Below are 14,442 nucleotides of genomic sequence, written 5' to 3'. Positions count from 1 at the left end.
TGATGCTTGAGCCCCGCTCCCAGGGATTCTGATTTAATTACAGTAGGCCCTCCGTACCCATGGGTTCTACATCCATGCATACACTCTGGGGTGAAGTCTGGGCTCCCAAAGATAAAAGCTTCCCAGGTGATGTCAGTGCCCAGTGAAGGCTGAGAACCTATGTCAGGCTCTCCCAAGAACCACCTGTGTGGAGAGACCAGGGGTCTTTTTTTTTTTTTTTTTTTTTTTTTGCGGTACGCAGGCCTCTCACTGCTGTGGCCTCTCCCGTGTGGAGCACAGGCTCCGGACGTGCAGGCTCAGCGACCATGGCTCACGGGCCCAGCCGCTCCGCCGCATGTGGGATCCTCCCGGACCGGGGCACGAACCCATGTCTCCTGCATCAGCAGGCGGACTCTCAACCACTGCGCCACCAGGGAAGCCCAGACCAGAGGTCTTTAAGCAAGTAGGGTTGCAGGCCCTATACAAGCTTCCACATGTCACTCTTGCAACTTCTGACACTTTTACCCCAAGAACATTCCAGACCCCTGTCTGAATCACCATATTTATTCTAAGATTTCCATCTTTTCATAATAGGCAGGAAATGATGAAAATGGAGTCATTTGATGCCCAGACCCCAGCACAACCTGGAGGATGAGGCAGCGCTTCCTCTTCCCTCTCTCAGCTGCACCCCCTACTCCCAACCTCTACCCCTCACCAAAGGTTGGCTTCTGAAGCCCAGTCACGCTCCACACCGGAGCAGCTTCACAGAAAGTCTCAGAAATCAAAACTCCACTGAGGACATAGGCTTTCTCCAGCCAAGGCCACAGCTGAACAATGCCCACTCTTTCAAAACTCTCCTTACTACCTTAGAGGTTCTCAACAGAGGGAATTAATTCATAGAAAGAGCCAGGACTTCAGAGCAGGAACACTGCATACGGCCCAGCCACCTACATTTTTAAACAAGTTCCAAAGACCTCCCTTTGAGAAACACTTTAAAATATGGTTTTTTAAATATTCAGCCCTTTTCATCAAAAAGACGATTTTAATATGTCAGGAAAATCATCATTTCAATTGGTGAAAAAGTAAGAATACACATTACACTGTGTTTTTGGTCTGACGACTATGGAGTACGGCAGACTAGAAGCAGGGGGCAGCTGTCCCATCCCACCAGCCTTTACAAAGTCTCCTGTGCCCTCAGGACACCCGGCTGGACTTCCTCAATATGGAAGCTGTGGTGAATCCCAAAGGTGAGCCTCCCGATCTGTCCTGGAAGAGCCTTAGGAAGCGAACGTTCCTTCCCAGGCGCTCACCACAGCCTGGTGTCTGTCTCAGGCCGGTCCCCTGGAATTCTGTGCTGACCTGGGGACAAGGGAATGCCCATTACCTTAGACTTGAGTTTCCATATTGGAGTGAGGCACACAGTTGTACCCACCTTTCATTCGGGTAGATACTTTCCTGAAGATTCTGTCATTAAATCTTGCACGGTATTTTAAGGATAAGGGGTGTGTACGGTAAAGGAGCTTTCACAAAATCATCATAGCTAACATGTATTGACCAGATATCATTAATTCATGAGAAGGTCTCAGAGTAGTGCCTGGTATATTAGTCTCTGCGGGTCACATGGAATAACCGATTTACTCTTCACAACAATTCTATGAAGTCGGTATCACCATTTCACATATGAGGAAACTGAGGCACAGAAAGGTTAAATAACTTGCCCAAGGTCGCACAGCTTGTAAGAGGCAAAGCTGGGATTATAACTCAGTCATATTTCCAAGTCTGTGCACATGACCTCCATGAAAAATTCTCTTATTAAGGCTTTTAAGTGACCCAGACATGCTTTTCATACCTAGGGAACCCATGAAAGTGGGATGAACATTCAACTACAAATACTTCAGGAATTATCACCCTCACATATTGAAAGACAGGGCACCCCACCCCCGACCCCATGTGGATTTCCCATCACTCTCCCACCCCCCCAGCCAGGTGAGGACAAGCCCTAAGCAAAGAAGTTCTCCCTGGTTACGCCTCTAGGTGAAATCAACTTTATGGTAAGACATTTCCTGAACCTAATAATATTACAGTATTTATTTTTACTGAGCTTTACCCACCCCCCAAAATACCATATCTTTTCAAGAGGATTTCAACTATATTACACTATATACTAGGAAGTCTTAATAGGCAAGGGTTATTAATCAAATTCAGGATACCGCCCCTTTGGTAGTGGAATTTTGGTAGAGTTGGAAGGGGTAAAAGGGAACAAGAGAAGAAAACGTAGGAAGTAAACACACACAAGTACACAGACATGCATGTGCACACAAAAACACTTGCATATGCATGTACACAAACACAGAGGCGTGCACGCATGCACATACACTCACTTCCCCAAAGGAACTGTCCCGTCTCTAAGACTCAAAATTTTTTTGCCTTCTAATGATACCAGCATGGAGTAGAAAGTTCCGTCCCACAGATACAGATGGGGAGGCAGAGGCACCTATGTGTGTGGGTATGTGCACAGGCCTCAAAGACACCCACGCAGCTGGGTTCGAATCTGAGTTCCCTCACTGCCTGACTGTGTGACCTCAGGCAGGTTGGTTCACCCCTCCCAATGCCCCTTCCCTCATTTATAAAACAAAGACGGTCACAGCTACTTCGGAGAGTGGTTAAATTTAAAAGAGATCAATAAAACATGCAGCACAGTGACAAAAACATAAAAGGCAGTCAATAAAAGGGAATAATTATTGTGGTTAGTGGTTCAAAGACATTCCTAATCAGGCAACTACTTATTATTTCAACCAACAAGGATTTGCTGGATGGCTACCCACTGTGCCCACATCTATAAAAGAGAAAGTTTAACATAGGGTTCCTGACCTTCTTTAAGGTGCTTTCACTCTAGTTGAAGACCAGCCTGTAAGACGCAGGATACCCATCATCAAAAGAATGACTCAGAAAAAACAAAAAGGCCAGTCACAGCTATAATTATCAAATGTGTCCTTTTCACATGGGATGGAAAACTTGAGTTGGGTCTTGACCAATGAGTAGATGCATTCCACTAAATGATAACACCGTAACTCACATACATACAGACTCAAAAGACCCACTGGACTTGGATGACTGCACATCTCTGCAGTCGGGCCAGACATCATTCCTGACCTCCAGACCCAAATATACAATTGTCTGCTAGATGTGACGTGAAGACGGTCCAGAGACATCTCACACCATATGTGTCCAAAGCAGGCACTGTTGGACTACGGCAGCTTAGAATTGGTGGCAATAAAGAAAAGAGGAGTCTTTGTGAGTGAAGCAAAATGAATTCCAAAGAAACCTGACATCTGGATTTATAAGCAGGAGGCCAAAGGAGAAACTGAAGGTATCAGCAGTAGAAACTGCCCATAAATTACCTACATGGCCTGGGAGGAGAAAGCAAGCCATAAAATGTATGCAGGGATCTCAGCTGTGGCTTTAACAAGCTCAGACAGATTTCTGTGCTGCTAGGTGGCCCCTCCCCCATATTATAAGTGGGCAGGCAGATAATTAATATGCCACAACATGATATAGAATGGGATATCTTGGCAAGGAAAAGGAGTGGCGGTTAATAAAGCCTTGTCTGGCTTCTGGTGTCTGCAAACGTCACCTCCTCACCGGCACACACATAGTCAAATAATGAATAAAGCCAGACAGATTAATCTTATGGTTCCCTCAAGAAAGCCATAACTACGGGGAAGCCTGGACAAGCAGCATTGCTACCCCCTTGCCCCCACCTCCCTGCAAAACATGAACCTCTCTGCAGGATTCTCTCCTGGTTAATGAAATCACTTCCACTCTGTCTCCCAAGCTAGAAACTTCTGATTGCACCCAATTCCCCCATATCCAATTAACTGACTCATCTCACTGATTCTTAGAAAGTTTTCCCTGAATCGAGCCCTTCCACTCCATCCCTATTCAGTCCTTGGTTTTTTACAGAGAAATGACTTCCGTGAAAGGAATAGGATAATTATAAAACACTCACTGTATTATCAAGTCTTTCTCTTCTGTCAAGCAATGCCTAGCAAATGGTTGGCGCTCAACAGGTGTTGAGTGGGAAAAGAAGAGATTTTATTTAGCCATCCTGCTCCCAGCCTCCAATGCCTCTAACCTTTCTCCACATTCTTGTCACAGTTAAACATTATTTTTTTTAAGAAATTACCACAAAAATACAATCTTGACTCAAAAATACAATCTTGACTTCATTGGCATCCAGTGACAACGACGAACATCACCACCTAACACAGCAGTGGCACATAAGGTGCTTCAGAACCTGCCTCCCCTTTCCCTCCAACCTCTTCTTCCAAGATTCACTCTGGAGACCCTATAACTCAACACAAAGTTTCTGTGCTGTTCCCCCAGCCCTGAAATCCAAGAACTATCCCAGTCCTCTTGCACATGCTGTTCACGCTCTTCAATGTTCTGTCTTCACCATTAAGATCAAGGTCACCTCTGCGCTGCCCTCTGACTCTCCCAGAAGTGCACATCCCCTTATCTTAGTTTCTAAGGTCCTCTGAAAACAAGTCAAAGGATTGCAAAGCCCCACCTGCCTCGCCCACTTGCTTTGATTTCTTAGGGGCCAAGATGTGCCTGTTCCTCACCATGTCTTTAGCACAGTGTCTGGCAGACTGGGAACTTCAGTCAAAAATCATTTTCCATGATTTAAAAAAAGAAAGGAAAGAGAAGAAAATGAAAAAAACAAAGAAACAGACCAAAAAAATAGCACAGAGTCTAGAAAATAAGCCCATTTATGTATAAAAAGTACAAAATGTATTCCATTTAACAGCTCCAAATAAGAGAAAGAGGAAGCATTATTTCCAAAATCATTTTGAAAAAGCTGCTTTGAAAAAAAAAAAAAGGACAGACATTTGAAACAAAAGATACATATCTTGTACCATATTCTAAAATAAGCTCTGGATGGATGGGAGTGATGGAAAAGGAACACAAAACAGAGTAGAATATTTATAAGTACTCTTTCTCTGCTTTAAAGCAGTGAAGAAATGAAGATGGAAAGATTGACAGTTGGGGGTTCATACAAATTTAAAATATCTGTCCAGGGGAAGAAAAAAAAAATCACAGAATTAAAATAAAACAGAAAACATTTTGGAATCCATTTGCACAAAATGTGACCAACAAATGGTTAATCCCACTATTACCCCCCAATTCATTCATATTTATGAGAAACAACTCTGTCAAGAGTAGTGTAATAATAAACCAATAAGAATGAAAGCAACTTGAGGTTCTGTATAAAATTGCAATGACATTAGCCAATTTCAGTTCTCTAAACTTGAGAGAGCTTTTGGGCAGTGTCACAAGCAAGATCTTGCCCGTGGGGGGATAATTCCTCCTGGGCTTGGGCTGCATGGGGCGGAAAGAAAGTGCTCTGGCCCCAGACAGCTGCCTCCCTTCCTATCCCCTGGGCTCAGATATCAGAGGAGCAGCTTCTACAGGCAAGGCCCTTGCCCTTCTTTGGCGGCAAGGATGAATTTGCAACTCACCAAGGTTAATTTGGTACCTTTGGCTGTGGAGCCCAGAATTTATAACGCTACCTCTGGTTACCATGTATGACCTGTGGGCGAGCTCTCAAGTTCATCTTTAATTTCACCTTCAAATTCATCCTCCATATAGCTGCCAGAAAAATCTGAAGAGGCAGAGGTGGTCACATCATTCAACCCAGTTCTCCAACTCTTTCTTCTATTATACTTTCACCCTTCCACCTTGCACTTAATTTTTTGGTGTCGATTTACATTTATGGCATAATTAAACTTTTATTTTATTAAAACAAAATACATACAGTCTTATCCCATTTCTGTACTCTCAATGTTTCTAAATAACAATCATTATGCTGCAATTCCTGATGTTTAAATTTTAGATATTTTCAATTGATTTTCTGTTTCTGACCATAAAGGTTTAATTTTCTTATACTACCCACACCTCTCATACACACTTTGCCTCTTCTTTCTTCCAACAGAGTTATACCATAATTTGTGGTTTAATACCTATTCAATATTTGTATCATGATATTGTTCACAGCTCAGCCACAAAATATATGGAATTGCAATTCCTTTCTTGAGGAACTTTTGGGTTTTTCCTGTGCTAATAATTGCTTTCCTTTTTCACAAGCTTTGTGTGTGTGTGTGTGCGCCCATCACTAATTCAGTTCCAAACTTTCTGAAAGAATGGTAAAAATTTTTTTTTGTTTGCAAAGACAACAAAAGCAAAAATAAATAAGGGAGACTAAATTCGTTTCTTCACAGCAAAGAAAACCATCAACAAAATGAAAAGACGACCTACTGAATGGGAGAAAGTATTTGCAAATCATAAATCTGATGAGATTAATATCTAAAATATATAAAGAATTAATATAACTCAACAGCAAAAAACCCCCATACAATCTGATTTAAAAATGAGCAGAGGATCTGAATAGACACTTTTCCAAAGAAGATATACAGATGGGCAACAGGTACATGAAAAGATGCTCAACATCACTAATCATCAGGCAAATGTAAATAAAAAACAATGAGAGGGACTTCCCTGGTGGCGCAGTGGTTAAGAATCCGCCCGCCCATGCAGGGCACACGGGTTCGAGTCCTGCTCCGGGAAGATCCCACACGCTGTGGAGCAACTGAGCCCGTGTGCTACAACTACTGAGCCTGCGCTCTACAGCCCGTGAGCCGCAACTACTGAGCCCGTGCACTCCACAACAAGAGAAGCCACCGCAATGAGGAGCCCGCGCACCGCAACGAAGAGTAGCCCCTGCTCGCTGCAACTAGAGAAAGCCCGCGCGCAGCAACGAAGACCCAATACAGCCAAAAAAAAAAAAAAAGAGAGAGATATCACCTCACACCTGTTAGAATGGCTATTAACAAAGACTAGAAAAACAAGTGTTGGCGAGGATGTGGAGAAAAGGGAGCCTGTTGCACTGTTGCTAGATATGTAAATTGGTGCAGCCACTATGGAAATCAATGTGGAGGTTTCTCAAAAAATTAAAAATAGAACTACCATATGATCTAGCAATTCCACTTCTGGGTATTTATATAAAAAACAGGGCTTCTCTGGTGGCGCAGTGGTTGAGAGTCCGCCTGCCGATGCAGGGGACACGGGTTCGTGCCCCGGTCCGGGAAGATCCCACATGCTGCAGAGTGGCTGGGCCTGTGAGCCATGGCCGCTGAGCCTGCGCGTCCAGAGCCTGTGCTCCGCAACGGTGAGAGGCCCGTGTACCGCAAAAAAAAAACAAAAAAAAACCACTAATTCACAAAGATATATTCACCCTCCCCATGTTTACTGCAGCATTATTTACAATAGGCACAATATGGAAACAAACTACGTGTACACAAATGGATGAATGGATAAAGAGAATGTGGTACATACAGATATGAGTCAGCCACAAAAAGAGTGAAATCTTGCCAATTGCAATGACATGAATAGACTTTGGGGGCATTATGCTAAGTGAAGGAAGTCAGAGAAACAAATACTGTAAGATCTCACTTATACACACTCTTAAAAAACAAACCCAAGTTCATTGACAGAACAGATCACAGTTGCCAGAGGTGAGGAGGGGGTGGGGATGGATGAAGTGAGTCAACAGGTACAAACTCCGGTTATAAAATAAGTCATGAAGATGTATTGTACAGCACGGTGGCTATATAACCTGGTATTAGTTTCAGGTATATAACATAATGATTCGATATTTGTATATATTTTGAAGTGATCACCACAATAATTTATTTATCTAAACTTTCATTGAACTATTTATTTCTATCTTATTCTTAACTTCCAAGACCTCTTGTTCATTCTCTGATTATCACTTTAACATAGCACTTGATTCTTATTTTGTGAATAAAACAAAACATTCCATGAACTAAGACATTAATTATAGTTTTAAAGTGTGTCTGTTTCCTCCAAATGCCTTTTCTGTTGTTCTTCTTCTGGCTGCTAAGGCCCTTTATAATAGAGATTCTCCTGAAATGTCTAGGAATTCTGGTTCTCCTTTCTTATTTTAGAGTAAGACTGCTCTGCGTAGATGGAAGAGCCTTACGAATGTTTAATGAGTAGAACCCAGACATTTCGGGGATGCGGGGACCTATCAGATCCATTGGCATTTCTCTGAGGTTGAATGGCTTCCTTAGAGTGGATTCTTCCAAATCTGGACTACAGGAGTGTGAAAGCTTGCAGAGGTAATGAGGCCAAGGGTGTCCCCACTTAGTACACAGCCCTATCTTCTGTCATCTTATGAACTAAAGCCCAGAGTTCACCTTCTCCAGGGAATAAACCTTCCATGTTCCACCAGGTAGGGAAGGGCAGCGTCTGGCTCTGTAAAGTTGAAGAAAGGATCTGGGGACACAGCTATAATCCTTCTATTCAAATCTACCTCCCAGCCATCAGAGGTACCCAGAACCTCCAATTCCTGAGTCTCTGGGGTTCTGAGGTGTGACTAGGCTACATTCTTCTGCCCTTCCCACCACTTCCCATCATATGTAGAAGGTTGGGTCTCAGCCTCATCCAGTTTGCTATGTCAGTTACCATTCATCCATCCTCTTTCCATCTTCCAAAACTTTGTGGGTGTTTCTTCCCTGCTGTGGGAGCCTAACCTGTTTTTGTCCCTTATAGGCTGTCATCCTCTGTAGTCCTTTACTATCATCTTAGTAAAGTTTCCGGAGGGACGAAATCTAAGTGGTGTATTCCAGCAGTCCCCAAACATTTTGGCACCAGGGACCGGTTTCCTGGAAGACAATTTTTCCATGGGCGCGGGGTTGGGGGGGGGAAGGGGATGGTCCAGGCGGTAACGTGAGCGACGGGGAGCGGCAGATGAAGCTTCACTCACTCGTCCACCGCTCACCTCCTGCTGTGCGGCACGGTTCCTAACAGGCCACGGACCAGTACTGGTCCGCGGCCTGGGGGTTGGGGACCCCTGGTCTATTCAAGCCACCACGCCACACTATAGAGCACACAGAGCTGTGTATTCCTCCCTGGGCGTGCCATGTTTTCATCTGCATCCCCAGCTCTGATCTTGCTATTCCCCTTCCTACTTGTCTATATGTGTCTCCTAATGGGCCTTCAAGATTAAGCTTCTGCATCATCTCATGCAGGAAACCTTCCCAGATCCTCCCTGTACATACTGTGTATGTCTCTGGCCTGACATACCCACATAGACCACAATGTGCTGGATTGACCTGCTTGCACATCTGTCTCCCTCCCCAGACAAGAGTATGTAGGGAAGGACTACCTTAGCCGATGTTCTGCCTCTAGTGTGGGGAAAACCATCTGGTACATAACATGTGCTCACTGATATTGTTCAACTGACCCATTTCCACTAAGCTCCACGTTGGAAGCATCTTCATTCTCACAGGACTACAAAAATAACAGCTCTGTTTATTTGCCAACATCCAAATAAGAAAGGCTAATCAGAGAGCACCAGGAAATGAAAACAGCCAGATGTTTTTGAGAGCAAAAGTCCAGGAACACAAAATAGCTTCCAACAGGGGTGATGTATGTTTTCCTAGTGATTCAAAATGAATATATGCTTATTAGGCAGAGAGAGAGATTTAACAGTTTTCTCAGCTAATGCTGCAATTTTAAATTCATTTAAGGTAATTTTCCTTATCTTGAATCTATTTTTCTCAGTAACCAGGATATTTAACTGATTTGTACAAAATCCATTTGAAAAAGAAATAATCTACTCTAAGCAAGGGAACACTGCAAATGAAAGAAAGAGAGACACCACAAATCTAACAGAAGATGAAGCATCTGTTTGAAAAGCCAAGGAGGACTACTGCCTAGAAAATAGGATATTTTCCCCCAGCATCTTGATTTTCCCACCAATCTCTCTTCTTTCACAAAGAGAAAACAAACAATTCTTAAATCTGAGAGCACAGAACAAAGACCTCTCATAAACCAACCAAGACACAAACAAACTGTTTCAAAGGTAAGAATCTCAAACAAAAATTGTAAGTTGAAACAATCACAGGATGTACTCTTTCACCTACCAGCTGGGAAAAGCATTATTTAAATGCTAGTACCCAGTTTGGGAAGGGTCTAGTAAAGTTCCAATAGGAGCAGAAACTTCTATAAACTTTCCGGAGGAAAATAGCGCTATATGTATCTAGGGCCTCCAAAAGTACTCCTACAATGTGATCTAAGGATTACACCTTTAGAAGTGTGGATTAAGAAAGTAAATATCAAATCAATATACATAAAGATTTGAGTGGGGAGATATCCATCCAAGTGTTATTTATAAAAATGAAAATTTATTTTATAAAAATTATAAATATTTCTAATATTATAAATATTTCATATTTCTAATAATGAAAATTTGGAAATAATCTAGATTTCTAACAATGAAAATAATGATCATAACTAATAACATCAGAAAATGCTCATGAAATAATAAATGAAAAAGAGGATAAATGAAACACACCATATGCTCATAATCTGTATAGAAAATAGACTCAAAGACAAAATACTAGTATTTTACTAGTCACCACCTCTAGGTAATGAGATCATGTTGATTTTTTAATTTTTACTTAAAAATTTTTTGTATCACGGACCTTTCTCTATGCTTCTGTATTATTTTATAAAAATTAAAAATTCTTATTTAGCTCTATTTATTTTCATAATCAGTAGTACTATTTATTGATTATGGAGGAGAGGAGATAAAAGCCCCTCCACTAGTTACAAGTAACACAAGAAAATGTCACAGACATGGGTCTACGCCCAGCCATCTGATAAAGCAAGCGCCTCTGAATGACTGAATCAGAACTTACTTGGTGGGACGATAATCCGGAATGGAACGATCCAGTGAAATTTTTTCACTGAGGTAGGAATTGTAGCCATACTTCTCATGGGGTCCCTTGGCTTTCTCTTCTTCAGCCGGGGAAAGGGTAGCAGGAAGGCCCCCTTTGCCCCGCCCACCATAACCTTCAATGAGCCCAAGGGATTTAGATAAACCTAGAAAAAGGAGGGGGAGAAAAAGAATTATTTGAAAATCACCATACCAGGATATGCCACTCAGGCTCAGATATAGCTTCAGTGGAAATTTTAACATTACCTGTCACAGAAAAAATTATGTTCTCAATTTACTGATATCAGAATATGTCCTGAACACATTTCAATTGAGAGGAAGGTCAGAGCAACTGTGAGGTGTGGGGTGAAGGCTGGTCACCCATGAAGAGCCTCTCCCTCCTTTTGGGAAATGGGGTGGATGGCAGGGGCGGTCTATAAAAGGGAGAGACTGCCAAAAGCAGGGGACATGTGGACCAAGAAAGACACACAAAATGGGACAGAACTCGGGCTGTCATCCCTGCCTGATTTCCTTTCTTCATGATCAATTACCACAAGGCTAGATATTCCAGGAGGTGCGCAGTACAACACAGAAAAGGCAGCAATAAGGAACTTCCAGACTGCAGGTGTTTTTGCTTCATTTGAACAGAGAATAATATACAGATTGATTTTATCATGAGTTTAAAGTGTGTAACCATCTCCCACCGTTCTATACCTAATGGTTTTATTTAAATCTCATTTAAATGGCAAAAAGGAAATACAAAATGTTTGAGAATAAATCACAGAGAAGAAAAACCCATAAGGGTGATAACCGTGCCCAGAAGAGTAGAAGGCCTCGGTGACAAGCCTCATTGAGCAACTGCACGTTCCCAGGATGGTGGTAGCTTTATACCTATTGTTCCATTAAACGATAAACAGCTTGATGGGCAATTTTGAAATCCTACAGTTATGGGAGGTTTTACTTCTCGGCTTGAAAACTCTTGCTGTTAAGGGCTCTCATTCTCTTTTGCTATTTCAAATGCCCAAGCTACCCTGTTCACCGTCAGGCATGTGCACACACACACCCCACTTCCTGCCACGGGCAGGAAGACCATGGACCAGAGATGTAAAAAGCATCCTCAGCTTTCCTGGAGGGCAGACCACAAAGCCTAGGAGGACCACAAGCTCCCAGGAAGGCATCCTCAAGTAAGTCAAAGGCCAGTAAATCTGCTCCAGTCACAGGATGCTCCTCCACCCCATAATGGCAACACCTGTAATCCGTTTCCTGCTTCTCTGAAAATAAACATTTATTTTCTGTGATATAAAATCAAAAAGGAAAGGTTCAGCAAGCATCTCAGGATTGGTCTCAAGTGAGCATCATTTTGCTACCTGAGAATCATTTCCACCGTCCATGGTGTTTTTCGGGAACCCTGACATCTTTTCTGCCCTCCACCAGCCCAACAGAGGAACCATCAACTGAGAACTGGATCACTCCAACACTTCCTGGTCACAGGAGGTGACCTGCTTCCTGGCCTTTAATCTCTCGTGCCACATCACCGTGCACCAACCATTCCAATAACATCACCTTCACTGTGCTCCAGAATCTGTAAGGACTCGTCCCAGGTCAAGTACAGACACCTGTGTTGGATTTTAAAATCACTCCCGATAGGACATTACTAGTGGGAACGCACAATGGTGCGGCTACCTTGGAAAGTACTTTGGCAGTTCTTCAAAATGCTAAGCGTAGTTTTACCATATGATCCAGCAGTTCCATTTTTTACCCTAGAGAAATGAAAAGATATGCCCACTTGAAAACTTGTACACAAATGTTCATAGAAGCATTATTCATATTAGCTGTGTCTATCAACTGATAAGTGAATAAAACAAAATGCGGTACATCCACGCAATGGGATATTATCTGGCAATAAAAAAACGATCTTTTTTAAAAAGTACAGATCTTCCTCAACTTACAAAAGAGTTACATCCCGATAAACCCATCATAAGTTGAAAATATCGTAAGTTGAAAATGCATTTAAAACATCTAACCTACCAAACATCACAGCTTAGCCTAGCTTCCCTTAAACGTGCTCAGAACACTTACCTACAGTTGGGCAAACTCGTTCTAACACAAAGCATGTTTTGTAATAAAGAGTGTTGAATATCTCATGGAATTTACTGAATACTGTACTGAAAGTGTAAAACAGAATGGCTGCATGGGTACAAAATGGTTGCAAATGTGTTGGCGGTTTACCTTCATGTTACGTGACTGACTGGGCGCTGTGGCTCGCTGCCACTGCCCAGCATCAGAAGACAGCACCGTACTGCATACTGCTGGCTCAGGAAAAGATCAAAATTCAAAGTATGGTTTCTACTGAATGCTTATCACTTTTGTACCATCATAAAGTCAAAAAAATCATAAATCGAACCACTGTAAGTCAGAGACTGTCCGTAGTGATATATACAACATGAGTGAACCTTGAAAACATGCCGAAGAAATAATGCTGGACAGGAAAGACCACATACTGTATGGTTCTGTTTACCTGAAATGCACAGAATAGGCACATCTATAGAGATAGAAAGTAGAACTGTATCTGCTTAGGGTGGTGGGTATTTGGGGAGGGAATGGGGAGTGACTGCTAACGTGTATCGAGTGTCTTTTTTGGGCGATGGAAATGTTCCGGAAATAGAGTGTGGTGATGTTTGCACAACTTTGTGAATATACTAAAAGCCACTAAATTGTACACGTTCAGTGGATGAATGATATCATGTGAAAAAAATCTCAATAAAGCTATTTTTAAAAACCCACTTATGATAGACAATTCTATTTCCAGCAAGATGGAAGGCTAAAACAACAGGAAAACTTTCCAATAAACTACCTAGAAATTCTGAATGAAAACTTTTTTAATACTGTAAATGCATAGCTGAGCTTGCAATAAGTTAAAGGAAACACCCAGAGGTAAGTTATAATCAGAGCTGAGACTATCTGCTGGGATGGGGTGAAGGATGCATTGCTCATTAACTAAAGGCTGGCATTTTGAAGCTCAAACGTGCACAGAATACGAGACCTTTTGTACGCCTTAAATGTTTCATAATTTCTAATTATGAAGGTACTGAGTTGATCAGTGGCCCCCCGTCTACTCTGAATCTATGAGTATGACCTTATTTGGAAATAGGGGTTTTGCATATGTCATCAAATTAATATAACTGGTGTACTCATATGAGAAAAATTTAGAGATAGAAACACAGATACACGGAGGGAAGAAGGTCATTTGACAACAGATATTGAAGGATACAGCTGCCAGCCAACCAATGCCCAGGATTGCTAACAACTCCCAGAAGCTAGGAAAAGGAAAGGGAGGATTACTTCCTAGACCCTTCAGGGAAAGCATGGCCCGGCCAACATCTTGATTTCGGAATTCTAGCCTCAAACTGCGAGAGAAAAAATTTCTGTTGTTTGAAGCTATCAAGATTATGGTAATTGGTTATAGTAACTACACAAAATGAATACAATCAATATTTAAAAAACAGAGTGGAATTGGATAAAGAAAATATAGACCATGACAATACTAACCAAAAGAAAGCTGGAATCACTCTATAAACATCAGATAAAAACAGACTTTAGGGCAAACAGCCTTATGGGGATGAAGAAGGTCGTTACATAATGATAAAAGTAAAAATCCA

The 14,442-nt window shown here is 42.0% G+C and overlaps 1 protein-coding gene across 1 annotated transcript in view; it reads right to left on the bottom strand.

Moving 5' to 3' along the window:
• GALNT17 (polypeptide N-acetylgalactosaminyltransferase 17) overlaps positions 1 to 14,442 on the bottom strand; it is a 448,716-nt gene that overhangs the window by 256,840 nt on the left and 177,434 nt on the right. Inside the window, exon 2 of the mRNA XM_067705964.1 lies at positions 10,767 to 10,950. Within this exon, the coding sequence (XP_067562065.1) occupies positions 10,767 to 10,950 (184 nt within the window). The remainder of the gene's footprint in view (positions 1 to 10,766; positions 10,951 to 14,442) is intronic.

This window comes from Pseudorca crassidens, chromosome 15 (genome assembly GCF_039906515.1).
Source record: "Pseudorca crassidens isolate mPseCra1 chromosome 15, mPseCra1.hap1, whole genome shotgun sequence".
Classification (NCBI taxonomy): domain Eukaryota; kingdom Metazoa; phylum Chordata; class Mammalia; order Artiodactyla; family Delphinidae; genus Pseudorca; species Pseudorca crassidens.
The sequence above is the reverse complement of the archived record's forward strand: the minus strand, read 5'-3'. Positions and strand labels throughout refer to the sequence as shown.